The 17916-nt window shown below is 43.3% G+C and overlaps 1 protein-coding gene across 2 annotated transcripts in view; it reads left to right on the top strand.

Moving 5' to 3' along the window:
* Positions 1-17916, top strand: part of ergic3 (ERGIC and golgi 3) — a 53500-nt gene that overhangs the window by 12609 nt on the left and 22975 nt on the right. For both annotated transcript variants that reach the window (XM_060836200.1, XM_060836199.1), the window contains 5 exons: positions 1968-2058; positions 3484-3649; positions 4372-4429; positions 16687-16718; positions 17816-17912. In XM_060836200.1, the coding sequence (XP_060692183.1) occupies positions 1968-2058; positions 3484-3649; positions 4372-4429; positions 16687-16718; positions 17816-17912 (444 nt within the window). The remainder of the gene's footprint in view (positions 1-1967; positions 2059-3483; positions 3650-4371; positions 4430-16686; positions 16719-17815; positions 17913-17916) is intronic.

The raw sequence follows: 17916 nt of genomic DNA, 5'->3' as shown, positions 1-17916 counted from the left end.
ATCTTCTATATCATTAATATATATTGTAAAAAGCTGTGGTCCCAGCACTGATCCCTGCGGTACCCCACTGGTCACTTCCTGCCATTCCTAAAGGGAGCCATTTATCACTACTCTTTGTTTCCTGTCAGCCAACAAATTTTCAATCCAAGTCAGTACTTTACCCCAATACCATGCACCCTAATTTTGCTCACTATCTCCTATGTGGGACTTTATCAAAGGCTTTCTGAAGGTCAAGGTACACTACATCCACTGGATCTCACTTGTCCATCTTCAGAGTTACATCCTCAAAATATTCCAGAAGATTAGTCAAGCACGATTTCCCCTTCATAAATCCATGCTGACTCTGACCTATCATGTTCCTACTATCCAGATGTGACGTAATTTCATCCTTTATAATTGACTCCAGCATCTTTTCCACCACTGAGGTCAGACTAACTGGTCTATAATTTCCTGCTTTCTCTCTCGTTCCTTTCTTGAAAATTGGTACAACATTAGCCACCCTCCAATCTGCAGGAACTGATCCTGAATCTATCGAACTCTGGAAAATAATCACCAACGCATCCGTGATTTCTAGAGCCACCTCCTTCAGTACCCTGGGATGTAGACCATCAGGCCCCAGGGACTTATCAGCCTTCAGTCCTGACAGTCTCTCCAACACCAATTCCTGGCAAATATAAATTCCCTTCACTTCAGGTCCTTCAGCCACTGTTACCTCTGGGAGATTGCTTGATCCACTATTGCCCTGACTCTGGCCAATTAACTGAACTATGTATGAGCATGAATCAAAACTAGAGTCTACCTAAGGATAATTTGGCAATTACTCACTGAGCCACTGGAATCCAGGGTCAGTCTCCACCTTTTTCAAATTTTGGTAGAGTTCTGGTTCTAATCCATAGATTTCTGATTAATTTTCCGTGATGGCTGTCAGTGGTTAATCTGGGTGGGTCATTTTGCTTTGTTGACCAGTGGCACATCTCTGTATCATTCTGTTGTCTTCTCCGAGTGTTTCTCCTACTTGGTCCATGTCTCGTGTACTACTTTAGTATATTCAAGTCACAGACTGATATTGGATAGAAAGGAAGCAGGCGATAGGTGGACACGATCAAATAGAATAATTCAGATGGAAGATTTTATTGAATAGCAGATTAAGCCACTGGCCAGTTGCTGCTTCTATTTCTGATTCTGTTTGGGTCTGTTCCATGTGCTATTTCTTGTAGAATCATTTGGCCCTATTGGATTGATGCTGACTCCCCATAAAACAATCCAGTCAGGCTCCTTCCCATAACCTCTGCAAGTTAATTTCTCTCAAGTGCATATTCATTTTACTTTTGAAACCATCAAAGATCTTGGGTTCCATGCAGTGAATTCCAGATTATTACCCGTTGTTGTGTAAAAGTGCTGTTTCTCCCATTCCCTTCCCAGCATCTCTAGACCAAAACTTTAAATCTGTATTTCCTGGTTCTTGTACAATCAACCAATGGAACTCATTTTTCTTTGCCTATCTAGTCAGTTAAATCTCTCCTTAATATTCTTTGCTCCATGGAGAACAGTCCCCACTTCTCCAATGAATCCTATCATTAAAATTCTACTTCCCTGGAATCATTCTGGTAAATCTTCCAAGTACTTTTGACGATCTTCCCATTCTTCCTAAAGTGCTGTGACCAGAGTAGGATGTAGCATTTGTTGGCCTAACCAAACTTTGTGTAAGTTCAGTTTCTGTCTTTGAATGTGTGTACTTACTCTCTCTCTCTACATTCCATATTGCTGTTTCTCGCTCTCTGGCCCCAGTTCCATATGTTATTTCTCTCTCTCAGTATGTACTTCATGTGCTGTTCCTCTGTCTCTTCTCTCTGGATCTGGGTCCGTTTTCTATGTGTTGTTTCTCTCTCCAGACCCGTGTTTTGTGTTTTGCTTTCCCCTTCTTCTCGCTTTCTGAGAATTCCTTGTGTTGTTTCTATTTGTTTCAGAGTTGGGAAAACAGGAGGAGGTATTCAATTCAACAAAGCTGGACCCAGACCGATGTGAGAGCTGTTATGGGGCAGAATCTGAGGACATGAAGTGAGTGTCTCTGATCAGTTCTTGGCAGTTGAGATAATCAGAATGAAAGGAAACCTTCTTTGAGCTGAAGACCAGGAGGATCACGGCTCCAGATCCTGGGTCCAAGGGGAGTTAGAGCACATCCAGATTGGGAAGGAGCATTAACAGGTTAACTAACCCCTCTCAGTTACCATCCTGCAATCCCCAGTAGCAGATAGTAGAGGTGCTTTGCTGTGTTTCCTTCAGTTGGTGCTCACCAACTTCACCCATCAGTGCTGTGACAGTCTTCAATTAGACTCACTCCACTGCTCTTTCTCCTTTGCTTTGCATCTGTTTCTTTGTCCAATTCCTGTTTGGAAGTTCTTGAATCTCTTTTTGCCATATTCTAAGGTGGTGATTTTAAGATTGATTTCCTTTTATTTTGCTAATTACTTAGCCATATCCTTTGGCTACTGACATTCCAATCAGTAAAAACAGTGTCTTCCTTCATATCAACACCCCTCAGTTTTGAACACTTTTATGAAATCTCCATTAATCTTCTTCACTCTGAGAAAAAATAGCCTCAAGCTTTTTAGTCTCTCTCTGTAACTCCAGTCTTCATTTCCTGGGACTGTTTTGATAAGTCTTATACCCTGAATACCCAAGACCAGCTTTTAATGTATATTAAGAAGAGCATTTGTCACAACATTGAGGTTTAGGGACACTGCTTTCCCCCAGTCTATAAAGCAACCTTTTACTCGAATGCTCAAATATGAACAATAACTCTTAACTTCACGCTGCACTTTCTCTCCCCTGACCAAGTTGGTATTTGTCATTGCCACTGCTGTTTCAGTTTGACAACAAGTCTAATATGTTGCATATTTTTCAAAAGGCTCACGAAGAGCCATTAGTTGGTTTATTGCCCATCCCTAATGTCCTGGAGAATGTGGTGGTGAGTTACTTTCATGAGCCACTGCAGTCCACATTCTGTCTTGTCCACTAACAATGAAATTTTGTTCCAGAGTCCAATATTTTATATAGCTAGTAAAACAACAGTCATAATATTGATTTGTGAACTGTGCCTGTCCCCCAGTCAGAACAATATTTGTTCACCGCAACTGTCTATTCCCTTAGCCAATCCTGTTCCAAGTTAACATCATCCATTTAGTCCTGTGCTTTAGTGTGAGTAAGTCTGTATGTATTGCTTTATTAAACCCATTCTGAAAGTCCATATCCACCTCTCACCCAGCAGCAACCCCCATCCTTCAGGAAGACAGATGCAGTGATCTTCCCCAACATGATGCTCTGGAATGTGCCCAAAGAGGATTGGCGAGAGAAGTTGTCCCTCTCCAGCTGGAACTGCTGATCTGCAGACTCTCGCTGCTGAGAGCTCATGTCATTACAGCTGAATAATACTTCCCTGTGCAGCAAGTACCTACAGTAACACGTGCTAATTTGTCCACACAGATGCTGCAACACGTGTGCTGATGTACGTGAAGCCTACAGACGGAAAGGCTGGGCGTTCAAAAATGCAGACACCATTGAGCAATGCATGAGGGAAGGATTCACACAGAAGCTGCAGGAGCAGAAGAATGAGGGCTGCCAGGTGTATGGATTCCTCGAGGTCAATAAAGTGAGTCTGCGAGGAGAAGTTGGGATAATAATTGTGGTTAGACATTGGTTATCAGGGACAATTGTTCCGGTGTTTGTGGTTAGCTGTTGTTTATTATGGACGGGAGGGCTCTGTGGTCAGCTGTTGGTTTGTGGCAGGAGGGTTCTGCAGTTGACTGTTGGTTATTGGGGACGGGAGGGTGGTATGGTCAGCTGTTGGTTTTTGGGGACAGGAGGGTGGTATGGTCAGCTGTTGGTTATTGGGGACGGGAGGGTTCTGTGATTAGTTGTTGGTTATTGGGGACGGGAGGGTGGTGTGGTCAGCTGTTGGTTATTAGGGAAGGGAGGGTGGTATGGTCAGCTGTTGGTTATTGGGGATGGGAGGGTGGTATGGTCAGCTGTTGGTTATTGGGGACAGGAGGTGGTGTGGTCAGCTGTTGGTTATTGGGGATGGGAGGGTGGTATGGTCAGCTGTTGGTTATTGGGGATGGGAGGGTGGTATGGTCAGCTGTTGGTTATTGGGGATGGGAGGGTGGTATGGTCAGCTGTTGGTTATTGGGGACAGGAGGGTGGTGTGGTCAGCTGTTGGTTATTGGGAACGGGAGGGTGGTGTGGTCAGCTGTTGGTTATTGGGGATGGAAGAGCTCTGTGGTCAGCTGTTGGTTACTGAGAACACAAGGGTTCTGTGGTTTAATATAAATTACATTTTTTTAAACTATCTCCTATCTTTTTATTTCTTGTTAGGTGGCAGGGAATTTCCATTTTGCTCCTGGGAAAAGTTTTCAGCAGTCACATGTCCATGGTAAGAGAGTACTGAATCCCCCTAAAGAGATTTTAGGTCGGGAATGTGAGTGGATGTGTTTGCTATCGTTTGGGGGCTGGGGTAATGTTTGGAAAGGGGTTTGAAGGAATTATTTATAGAAGGACAAGTTACGTTTATTGACAGCTTCACAAAGGTCTTTACCGCATTGGGTCACCTGAAGCACAAGAGCCAAAGTATCAAAAGATTTTATAACCCAGTGCAAGGATTAGCAAGAGAACTTCAGAGCCCAAGGCCATAAGGCTAGTAGTATGTCTGTCAATGAATAGCAATTAAAATTGCTAAAACCAATAGGCTGGAATTGGAGGAACACAAAATGTTATTGGTTCAGTGGACAGTAGAGAGATAAGGAGGGCAGGCACGATAGATGTGTTTGAACACATTGTGTCATCATTGGTTTGTGTTTTTGTTGATCATTGAGCATGGCGAAATGAGACAGCAGGACTGTAAGGGCTAGAATATGAGCATGAATGAGTGTCAGGAGATGAACTGAGGCAGGTAGGGATGGACATATTGCAGAGATTGAATTTTGATGATGGACTGCTTATGGATTTGGATTCTGCTTGGGATCAGTTAGATTGCATTGTCTAGTTCAGCGTCAGACAGTACCAGATTGAGGGGTAGAGTCAGTGTCTGGTGAACAGACTTTGTGCTGGAGACCGAAGACTATGACTTTCTCAGCACGTAATTTGGAAATGTTGTCTGATCCAGTGTATGTCAGATGAGCAGAATGAGAAATGAGACCGAGAAGGGAGGTCATGCTGAGTTCCAGCTGCCTGATACACATGGAGTCTGGTGTGCTTTTGGTGGAGATCAGGAGAAGTATCTTCACCCAGAGAGTGGGGGAGCCTGTGGGATTCTCTGTCACAGAAAGTGGTTGAGGCCAAAATATGGAGTGTTTTCAAGAAGGAGATAATGTAGTTCTTCGGTATAAAGGATTCAAATGGTATGGGGCAAAAAAGATCAGCCATGATCATACTGAATGTGGAATGGGATCGATAGACTGAGTGGCCCACTCCTATTTTCTATGTTTCTCTATAGCTGACTGGCAATACGTCAATGAGGATTAGCTGGGACCAAGAGTTTGTCTTGGAGGATAGCAGCTGTAACTGGGGGAAACCATAGCAAGGCATTTTCAGGCGGCATTGAAAGACAAGCAGGACCAGCTGATAGCAGTCCCACCGAGCTGAATGGGACAGGAGAGGGTTGCAGACAGGATGAGAAAGGGTAATTTTACATGGTGATGTAGCATTCTACTTGAGACTTTTGATCCTGTGTCAGGGACAGAATCAAGGGAGTTCAGGGAAACATGGATTTGTATTACTGAAATGACAACACAGTGAAAGACTGGAAATAGATGAGAAGGTGATGATGGAGTGGTAGTTTGCAAGGATAGAAAGTTGTTCATGGATATTTGAAGAGACAGATGGTAATAGCAGAATATTTCAGAAGGGCACAGTATTTGGGGGAAGAGAGCTGTTGACAATATCCATTAACATGGCAGTAGGAGGGGAAGTTGAGTGGTCACCTGTTTGATCAGATCAAAGGAGCAGGAGGTGGAACTCATGGATAAGGTGACTTTGCAGTGGGGATAAAGGGAGATGGAAGAGAAACCTAAGAGTTTCAGGGCTAGGACAGGGAAGTTTTGGGGAACATTTGTTCCTATGGGTTAGTGGAAGGGAGGGACCAACAGGAAGCTGAACTAATGGTCTTTATGTTTGTAACTAAGGAGCTGAAGATTTCATTGTAATGGATAGTAGATGGTGAAGGAGTGGCAGGTTTACAAAGACAACCTACAGTGAAGTGGGGCAAGTCATTGTCATTGCATTCCAAACTGATCCTGAAGCAGTGAACGGTTTTAGCAGAACCAAAATGTTACATGTTGTCCAATCAACTCGGATAGGGAACGGCCAGCTAACCACCTTCCTTCCAAATCTGTGTTCCCTCAGACTTTAGGGAGTGGAGATGGTAGCAGAGGAATAAACCAATTTAATAACAAATATTTCACTGGGGCTGAGCATCAGGTAAGGGTGTGATTGAACTTATCGACAGCCACAAGTAATGCTTCAAATAGTGAGCTAAAGGCTGAGGACAGAGAGTATTTTCCTCAGATTGCACACGTGAGGAACTGAGTTGGAAAGGGGAAACTGACAAGTGATTCATGGGTAGGGGTGACCTTATCTGTGATACAGATTAATTGTGGACTTAGCAAAAGCTCCAAGCTCTGTCTGATTCTGTACGTTCCCAGTATTTTACACCTGTGTGATTCTACCTGCATTCTCCAAGATACAGTCAGATTTTCTGTGTGATTGCCCAATGATGCTTCGCTACTTTTAAAAATTGTTTCTTTTCTTCCTTGCAGTCCATGCTGTTGAGAGTAAGTGACTAATTCTCGATTCTGTTCCCTCTACATGCCTTTAATAGTTCTCCCCATCTTATAAAACCTGATTTGCTGGAATGCCTGTTAAACACTGCCTTTTGCTGAAGCCCATTTGCTCTGTCTAGTTCCTGGCCATGCTTTGTATTAATCATGATCATGTTGCATGAATCTGTAGAGTGAGCTGACAATTCAGTCGACCAACTGGGCAGGTGGATGGATTTTCACTGTGTCACTGACCTGAAAATCACCATCGTGTTTCTGTCCTGTAAACCAAAAAGATGATTAATTCTGTAACACTATAATTCTGGATACACGTCTGCTAACATATAACACTGGGGTACAGTACTGGTGGGGACAGGTCTGTCACTGTATAACACTGGGGCAGTACTGGGGTGGGGACAGGTCTGTCACTGTATAACACTGGGGTACAGTACTGGTGGGGACAGGTCTGTCACTGTATAACACTGGGGCAGTACTGGGGTGGGGACAGGTCTGTCACTGTATAACACTGGGGCAGTACTGGGGTGGGGACAGGTCTGTCACTAACACTGGGTTCAGTAGTGGAGGGACGGGTCTATTACTAAGGCATAGGTATGAGACTGGTGGGTATCAGTCTGACACTGTATCTAAGGAAAGTCATGATTTGGAGATGCCGGTGTTGGATTGGAGTGTAAATAGTTAAAAATCTCACAATACTAAGTTATAGTCCAACAGGTTTAATTGGAAGCACTAGCTTTCGGAAGCTGATGAAGGAGCGTCACTCCGAAAGCTAGTGCTTCCAATTAACTCTGTTGCACTATAACCTGGTGTTGTGTGATTTTTAACTATTTAAGGAAAGATGTGCTAGCCTTGGAATGGGTCCATAAAAGGGTTACAAGAATGATCCTGGGGGTGAAGGGCTTTCTCGTATGAGGGAAGAGTATGAGAACTCTGGGTCTGTATTCGATATAGTTCAGAAGGACGAGAGGGGAATCTGATTTTAAGTTACAGAATACAGAGAAGCCTGGATAGAATGGACATGGGGAAGATGCTTCCATTAGTAAGAGAGATTAGGACCCGAGGGCACAACCTCAGAGTGAAGGGATGATCCTTTAGAACGGAGATGAGGGATTTTTTTCAGCCAGAGACTCTGTGACCCTCAGAGGGCTGTGGTGTCCATGTCATTGAGTGTCTTTAAGACAGAAATAGGTAGGTTCTTGCTTGGAAGGAGGATCAAGGGTTGTGGGGAGAAGGAAGGAGAATGGCTTTGAGAAATGTATTAGCCATGATATGGTGGAGCAGACTCACTGAGCTGAATGGCCTCATTTTGCCCCCATATCTTATGGCCTTTTAACACAGGTACAGTGCTGATGGTTACAGGGCTGTTGTGTATCACACTGGGATCCAGTACTGGTAGGTAGATTGGGAATGGCATTAGTGTAAGATGCTAAATTAAGGGCAAATGTATATTTTTCATTCAAGTGATGTGTGTGTCACTGGCTGGACAGTATTTATTGTCTGTTTCCAGCTGTCCTTGAGAAGGTGGTGATGAGCTGTCGTCTTGAACTATTGAAGTCCATTTGATACAAGTACACCCACAATGCTGCTGGAAGTTCGAGGATTTTGACCCAGCAACAGTGAAAAGAAGGTGATATATTGTCAGGTCAGATGGAGTGTGGTTTGGACAGGAGCCTGCAGGGGGCGGTGTTCCCATTTATCAGCTGCCCTTGTCCTTCTGGATTGAATGGGTCATGGGTTTAGAAGGTGCTCAGTCATGAGCCTTTAGAAATTTATGCAGGCCATCTTGTGGATAGTACACACTGCTGCTACTGTGTGTAAACAATGGAGTGGATGTGGTGTCAGTCGAGCAGACTTCTTCGTCCTAGATTGTGTCAAACTACTTGAGTGTTGTTGGAGCTGCCCCCATCCAGGCAGGTGGGGAGTATTCCATCACACTCTTGTACCTTGCAGATGGTAGAGCAGCTTTGGGAAGTTGGGAGCCATTTCAGGATTCCTAACCTCTGACCTGCTCTTGTAGCTACAATGTTTGTATTATTGTGCTAAGCCATTGACCATTAGTGTCACAACGACTACTGTATCTGAGAGAGAATGGGCGCAATATCTTTAATTTTGATTTTAAAAGCCTGCTTTGCAGTGTTGTTACTAATGCTTGTGGCTTTTACTGCTGATGCCTATTTCAGGGATATTTATCCATAAATTAACTGATATTAACAGCAGAGATAAATGGATATTAAATAACTCGGAATGGCTGCAAAGAAATAACAAGCTTGCTTATGTACAATAATTAAACAGATTCTTTTCCAGTCGAAATGAAATGCTTCCCATTGGTTATTGGACACTTCACCAAGTTGACAGCAAATATCTCTCTCCTTAAACAAAACTAAGCAAAGAACTGTGGATGCTGGAAATCAGAAGCAAAGAGAGAAATTGCTGGGAAAACTCTGCAGGTCTGGCAGCCTCTGTGGAGAGAACGCAGTTAACGTTTCACATCCAGTGACCCTTGTTCAAAATTCTTCTGAAGGAGGGTCACTGGATTGGAAATAGTAACTCTGTTCTCTCCACAGATTATGCCAGACCTGCTGTTTGTAACTGTTTGAATATTAACACCTGGGAATGCAGATGGACAACCAGAACCTGATTAACTACAGAAGATTTTAATTACAGTCCTTGTGTTTTATAGAATATTATCTTTTATTTTTAGTCATTCACATTTTGTATCCGATGGGGTCTGGGTGTCACGAGCTAGGCCAGCATTTATTACCCATCCCTAATCGTTCTGAGGTGGTGTGGTAAACTGCCTTCCTGAACCACTGCAGTTGATGTGATTTGGAGATGCCGGTGTTGGATGGGGATGTACAAGATTAAGATCACACAGCACCAGGTTATAATCCAACAGGTTTATTTCGAAGCACTAGCTTTCAGAGCGCTGCTCCTTCATCAGGTGGTTGTGGAATATAAGATCGTAAGACACAGAATTTATAACAAAAGTTTACAGTGTGCATGTAACTGAAATTATATATTGATAAAGACCTGGATTGTTTGTTAAGTCTCTCATCTTTTAGAATGACCATGTTGGTTTCAGTTCTTTCATATGTAAATTTCAGAGCATTTTTAAAGTTACATTCTCAAGTGAACTTTAACAATAGATGCCATGTTAGCCCAGATAATGCATTGAAGGTGTGAGGTGCCCTGTGTGAGGCTGTCTGTGCCCCAATGTTCAGACTGATTCTCATCTAAAAAAGGGATTTATAGACTCTCACATGGATTCATGCAGGTTTGAGCAAGATGAAATGCAAGTATAAATTCACTCCACAAACTTGTGTGTGTGTGTGTTTGGGGTGGGAGGGTATTAGTGTCTGTCAGAGAGTGTGTGTATGTGTGAGAGTGTAAAGGGGTATAGGTCTGTGAGAGGGTGCGTGTGTGAGACTATGAGAGAAGGTCTGCATGAGTGAGTCTTTAGAAGTGTGTGGGTTTCTGTAGGAGTGTCTGTGTCTCTCCACCTATTTGTGTGTAGTGCAACAGTGCAGTGGGGTCACCTGTGGTGTGACATGAACCCAAAATCCCGGTTGAGGCCATCCCTATGGGTAGCGCATTTGGCTATCAGCCTCCGCTTGGCCTCTTTGTGTTGCTGCCTGTCCCAAAGTCTGCCTCGGAGGATGGTCACCCGAAGCTCTGAGGTGGAATGTCCCGGACTAATGAAGTGCTCTCTGACTGGGAGGGAACACCCCTGTCTGTTAATTGTTGTGTGGTCCCCATTCATTCGTTGCCATAGCCTTTGCTCGGTCTCGCCAATGTACTATACCTCAGGGTATCCTTGCCTACAGTGTATAAGATAGACAACATTGGCTGAATTGCATGAGCACCTGCCACATACATGGTGGGTGGTGTCCCCACGTGTCATGGTGGTACCATGTCGACGTTCTGACATGTCTTGCAGCATCTACCATGACAGAGTTGTATGGAAAACAACGCAGGGTGGCCGAGCAGAAGCTGATAACCAAGTTCGGTACCCATAGGAATGGCCTCAACTGGACCCTGGGTTCATGTCACACTACAGGTGACCCCATTGTACTAAACACCCACACCCACACATCCACCCCCACACATCCACCCCCACACACTCTCCTACACATGCACACACTCACGCAGACTATCTCTCATATGCTCACGCATACAGTCCCACGATCTCACGCACACATACCCCCTCTCACAGACTTATACCCCTTCACACTCTCACTCATATACATCATACACATACACACACTGTCTCACAGACACTCATATCTCCCCTGCACATACACACCTACATGCGCGCGTGCGCACGCACACACACATATCTATATAAAAGCTTGTGGGGTGAATATTTCTTGAAGAATTACATGTTAGTTTGCTTAAAACCTGCATGAATCCATGTAAGATTCTGTAATTCCCTTTTTTAGATTAGAATCAGTCTGAACATTGGGGCACAGGCAGCCTCACACAGGTCACCTCACACCTTCAATGCATTATCTGGGCCATCATGGCACCAATTAGACAATAGGTGCAGGAGTAGGCTATTCTGCCCTTCGAGCCTGCACCACCATTCATTATGATCATGGCTGATCATCCTCAATCAGCATCCTGTTCCTGCCTTATCTCCATAACCCTTGATTCCACTATCCTTGAGAGCTCTATCCAACTCTTTCTTAAATGAATCCAGAGACTGGGCCTCCACTGCCCTCTGGGTGAAGAAGCATTCCACACAGCCACCAATCTCTGGGTGAAGAAGTTTCTCCTCATCTCTGTCCTAAATGGCCTACCCCTTATTTTTAAGCTGTGTCCTCTGGTTCGGGACCCACCCATCAGCAGAAACATGTTTCCTGCCTCCAGAGTGTCCAATCCTTTAATAATCTTATACGTCTCAGATCCCCCCCTCAGTCTTCTAAACTCAAGGCTATACAAGCCCAGTCGCTCCAATCTTTCAACATAAGATAGTCCTGCCATTCCAGGAATTGACCTCGTGAACCTACGCTGCACTCCCTCAATAGCCAGAATGTCTTCCCTCAAATTTGGAGACCAGAACTGCACACAATATTATAGGTGCAGTCTCACCAGGGCCCTGTACAGCTGCAGAAGAACCTCTTTGCTTCTATACTCAATCCCTCTTGTTCTGAAGGCCAGCATGCTATTAGCCTTCTTCACTACCTGCTGTACCTGCATGCTTACCTTCATTGACTGGTGTACAAGAACACCCAGATCTTTCTGTACTGCCCCTTTACCTAACTTGACTCCATTTAGGTAGTAATCTGCCTTCCTGTTCTTGCCACCAAAGTGAATAACCATACATTTATCCACATTAAACTGCATCTGCCTTGCATCTGTTCATTCACCTAACCTGTCCAGGTCACTCTGTAATCTCCTAGCATCCTAGTAATTATTGTACATAAGCAAGCTTGTTATTTCTTTGCAGCCATTCTGAGTTATTTAATATCCATTTATCTCTGCTGTTAATATCAGTTAATTTATGTATAAATATCCCTGAAATAGGCATCACATTTCACCCTGCCACCCAGCTTTGTATCATCAGCAAATTTGCTAATGTTATTACTAATACCATCTTCTATATCATTAATATATATTGTAAAAAGCTGCAGTCCCAGCACTGATGCCTGCAGTATTGTTAAAGTTTATTTGAGAATGTAACTTTTAAAAAGTTCTGGGATTTACATATGAAAGAACTGGAACCAACATGGTCATTCTAAAAGATGACAGACTTAACAAACAATCCAGGTCTTTATCAATATATAATTTCAGTAACATCACACTGTAAACTTTTGCTATAAATTCTGTGTCTTACAATCTTATATTCCACAACCACCTGATGAAGGAGCGTCGCTCTGAAAGCTAGTGCTTCCAAATAAACTTGTTGGACTATAACCTGGTGTTGTGATTTTTTGACGCAGTTGACGTGGCTTAGGTACACCCACAATATGGTTAGGTGTTGACTTCCAGGATTTTGACCCAGCAGCTTTTGGCAACGTCGCCCTTTGTGCTGGATTTGTCTTCAGCCAGTGGAAAGTTTTCCCTCAGTGACTTCAGTTTCGCTGGATTCCTCAATGCCACACTCTTGCCTCTGGAATTCTGTGTTTTCCTCCATGTTTGGATTGAACAAGGCTGTAATGAGGTCTGGAGTTAAGTATTTGCAGCAAAACCCACTGAATATCACTGAATGGGCTGTTATTAAGTTCTGCTTGATTCCTCTGACAGCAGCCCCTTTTCATTACTGATCACAATTAACTATAGATTTTAAAAGGCATCTGGACGACCATATAAATAGGAAGGGTTTAAAGGGATATGGGCCAACTGCTATCAAACAGGACTAGATTAATTTCGGATATCTGATTAGCATGGAGGGGCTGGACCAAAGGCTCTGTTTCCATGCTGTTCATTTCTGTGCTGTACTGGAACAGGTTGACTAGGAGCACAGCTAATTCGTGGTCACTAGTCCTCAAATATAGCTGGGATATTGGTAGGGCCCTTAGCCATTTCCTGCTATCATACGGATTAAATAGAATTTGGTGGAAATTGACTTGATGGTGTACAGCTCGGGGAGAGATCAAGATGTATTTTCATCTCAACGGATGATATAATATTTGTAATTGTTATCACCCTGTCTTTTTACACTAGCTTGCTGACAGCCCATTGAGAATGAGGATGTTGTATTGAACCTTGGTTGATTCCCCCAACTTAATGGTGATGTGAGGAATATGCGTAGTCCAATATTCTGTTGTGCTGATCGCCTATAGTGTCTCATGGATGTGCAGTTTGAACAGTTAGATCTGTTCTGAATCTATCCTATTTAACACCGTGGCATATAACGGAAGGTACCCTCACTGTGACAATGTGATTTCACGCCCTTATTTTCTGATTCTGTAGTTTGACTAGTCATGGGACAGTCCTCCCGAATTTGACAATCCTCCCAAATTTGACTCGTGAGGTTTACTTGGAAGTACAAGCTTTTGGAGGGCTGCTCCTTCAGGTAACTATGGAACAGGATTTATAGCAAAAGATTTACAGCATCATGCAGCTGAAATGATACTTTGATCAAACCTAGATTGCTGTTAAGTCTTTCACCTTTTGGAATGGGTTGCAAGTTTTGTTTCATTAATATGTAAATCCCAGAACTTCTTTTAAGCCACATTCTCAAGATAATTTAAGGTTTTATAAAAAACCTTAACTCAGACAATGCTTTAAGGTGTGTGGTTAGAGTCTGTCTGTATCCCAATCTTGAGTCAGACTGGTTCTATTTCTAAAATAGGAATATATAGAACATTACATTGATTGACTGTTCTGCAGATTGTGCTCTTTTGGATCAAAATAGAATGTATCTGCAAATGCAAATTCACCTCATAAACTTATGTGGGTGTGCATGCATGAGAGAGAGTGAGTGTGCTTGCATGTGCGTGTGCATGTGCTTGGTAGTGTGTGCATGACTGTGACAGAGTATAAGCCTGAGAGGGTTTTGCGTGGGAGGGGGTATGTGTCTGTATAAGAGAGGGTCTGTGTGAGTGTGTATAGTGTGTGTGATAAGATCGTATAGTGTAGTGGTCATCTGTAATGTGACATGAACCTGAAGGTCCCAGTTGAGGCCATTCTCATGGGTACTGAGCGTGGTTATCAGCTTCTGCTCGGCCACTCTGCATTGTTGTGTATCCTTAAGTCCACCTTGGAGGACAGTCACCCGAAGGTCTGATGTCGAATGTCCCGGACCATTGAAATATTCTCTGACTGGGAGGGAACAACCCTGTCTGGCGATTGTTGCGCAGTGTCCATTTATCTGTTGTCGTAGTGTCTATTTGATCTTGCCAATGTACCATGCTTCAGGGCTTCCTTGCCTTCAGTGTACGAAATAGACAATGTTGGCCAAGTCACACGAGTACCTCCCACATACATGGTGGGCAGTGTTCCCATGTGTAATGGTAGTATGCATGTCGACACTTTGACACATCTTGCAGTGGTTGCCATGACAGGGTTGTACGGGAGTGGAAAAATGACACCATGTTCTTCACAGCCTGTAACACATTATCGATGAGGATGAGCATCTCGCCAAGACCTTCCCCACACCTCCATTTCTTGCCTTAAACAACCACCAAACCTTAAACAGATCATTGTTCGCAGCAAATTGCCCAGCTTTCATTAAAACATCAACCACAACACCGTACAACCCTGTCATGAGAAGACGTGTCAGTGTCAACATGGATACCACCATCATGCATGGGGACACTACCCACTGTGTATATGGCAGGTATTCATGTGGCTCAGCCAGTGTTGTCTATCTCATACGCTGCAGGCAAGGATGCCCTGAGGTATGTACATTGGTGAGACGTAGCAGATGTCGTGCCAATGGATGAATGGACACTGCACAACAATCACCATATGGAGATGTTCCCTCCCAGTCGGGGAACGCTTCAGTGGTCAGAGACATTCGGCCTCAGATGAGGGCGGCACGCTGGCAACAGTGGTTAGCACTGCTGCCTCACAGCGCTTGAGAGCCGGGTTCAATTCCCTACTCAGGCGACTGACTGGAGTTTGCACGTTCTCCCCGTGTCTGCGTGGGTTTCCTCCGGGTGCTCTGGTTTCCTCCCACAGTCCAAAGATGTGCGGGTTAGGTGAATTGGCCATGCTAAATTGTCCGTAGTGTTAGGTAAAAGGGTAAATGTAGGGGTATGGGTGGGTTGCGCTTCGGTGGGTTGGTGTGGACTTGTTGGACCGAAGGGCCTGTTTCCACACTGTAAGTAATCTAATCTAATCTTCGGGTGACCATCCTCCAAGACAGACTTCAGGATATGCAACAATGCAGGGTGGCCGAGCAAAAGCTGATAACCATGCTCAGTACCTATGAGGATGGCCTCAACTGGGACCTTGTATTCATGTCATACTACAGATGACCCAGACACTGTATTTTTTCTCTCCCTCTCTCATGCACACACCCACACATAAAGTCTATGGGGTGAATCTGTATGTGCAGTATTGTATTTGAAGAAACATTCTAATTTGCTCAAAAAGCACACAATCTGCAGTCAGTCAGTCCACGTAACATATTATAAATTCCTACTTCGGAAATAGAACCCGTCTGACTCAACATTGGGATACAGACAGACTCTAACCTCACACTTTTAATGCATTGTCTGAGCTGAAATGTCACACTTTTTTTTATAATACCTTAAGTTATCTCAAGAAAGTGACTTAAAAGTTAAGTTCTGGGATTTACGTATTGATTAACCAAAATCTGCGACCCATTCTAAAATATGAAAGATTTAAAACAGTCCAGATTTGTTCAATATACTGTTTCAGTTGCATGACACTGTGATCTTTTGCTCTAAATTCTCTGCCTTATGATTCTGCTCCACAGCTATCTGATGACACTTCGAAAGCTCGTACTTCCTAGTAGATCTGTTGGACTATAATCTGGTGTTGTGTCATTGTTAACTTCATTCTTCTCGATTGTAATCGTAGTTTGGTACAACTGAATGACAGAGGCAATTAAAGGTCATGTTTCTGTGGGTCTGGCATCATGTGTAGACACTATCTGGTAAGGACATCAGATTTTTATCCATGAAAGGATTTGCTGAAGTAGAACAGTTGCGATGTGGTCACCATTATTTACACTACATTTCTAATCTGAATTTATTCAATTAACTGAATTTAAAGTCCCCAGCTCCCATAGTGGAATTTGAACTCATGCCTAAATTGTTACTCCAAGCTGTTGATTTAGAGTTGAATAAGAGAACCACTATGCAATGTTCCTACTGTAAATTGTTTTTAAAAAGTCATGTTGTTAAATATTATTTCTAATTTTTTTCTCCCCTTTTTCAATCAGTTCATGACCTGCAAACCTTTGGATTGGACAATGTAGGTATTGCTGCAGTCTCATGGAATGCTTTTTATTAACCTATTAAATACTGATTTATGTTTCACCTTGAACATTAAATCTCAACTCATTAGACAAGTACAATATTTTCTTTTGCTATGTGATGAAATTAAAAACATTTAAAAAGGTTTATACTGTCTCTACAAGTAGCACAGATGGAAGCAGAAAATTGCAAAGGGACACAGATGAGTTTTAAACATGGGAAAGTGAGAGATCATCCACTTTGGATCAAAAATGAGGAAATGAAGTCAAGGTGCAGATGGTCTGGGATTGTCATCAGGTTAGCTTTTGGAATGATGGAGTCCCTCATACATCAAGCTCTCGGTTTTTACTGAATGTCTCAAACCCAATACCATCCTGTAAAGGGCGACACAGTGGCTCAGTGGTTAGCACTGCTGCCTCACAGCGCTTGGCACTCAGGTTTGATCCCCCTCAGGCGACTGTCTGTATGGAGTTTGCACATTCTCCCCATGTCTGCATGGGTTTCCTCCCACAGTCCAAAGATGTGCAGGCCAAGTGGATTAGCCATGGTCAATGCAAGTTTACATGGATAGGATAGGGGGATGGGTCTGGTTGCGATGCTGTTTGGAGGATCAGTGTGAACTCTGGGCCAAATGGTCTATTTTCACACTGTAAGGATTCTATAATTTGGCTTTTGAAAGTTCTTTCCAAATTCTGAGTATACAACTGATGATCTGGAATGAAGAATCGCTGCTTGTGATTAACTTTACACCTTTATAACATTGGTTCAATACTGGAATTTACTCAATTTCCATGAACAGCAACTTGCATCTAAGTACCACGAAACATTCCAAGATGTTTCACAGGAGGTGTTTGTTGAACAGAATTGATACCAAACCACATGATATTAAGCAGGATTCCAAAAAAGCTGAAGTGGTAGGTTTGAGGGAGAATTCCAGAGCTGAGGGCCTAAGCACGTAAAGTCAAGTCCACAGTTGATGGAGTGATGACATGGATCATTCAGTTTATGGGGCTGTTCACTGGGACATATCTAGAAAAGCATCCTGTTGTGAAATACATTTTTTGAGCAATGTGTTCTCCTTCTCTTCCCCTTCAGATAAACATGACTCACTATATCAGACACCTCTCCTTTGGGAGTGATTACCCAGGAATTGTGAATCCGCTGGATGGAAGTAATATCACAGCACAACAAGGTAA

This window comes from Hemiscyllium ocellatum, chromosome 15 (assembly GCF_020745735.1).
Source record: "Hemiscyllium ocellatum isolate sHemOce1 chromosome 15, sHemOce1.pat.X.cur, whole genome shotgun sequence".
Classification (NCBI taxonomy): Eukaryota; Metazoa; Chordata; class Chondrichthyes; order Orectolobiformes; family Hemiscylliidae; genus Hemiscyllium; species Hemiscyllium ocellatum.
This window is presented reverse-complemented; position numbering and strand designations above follow the sequence as displayed.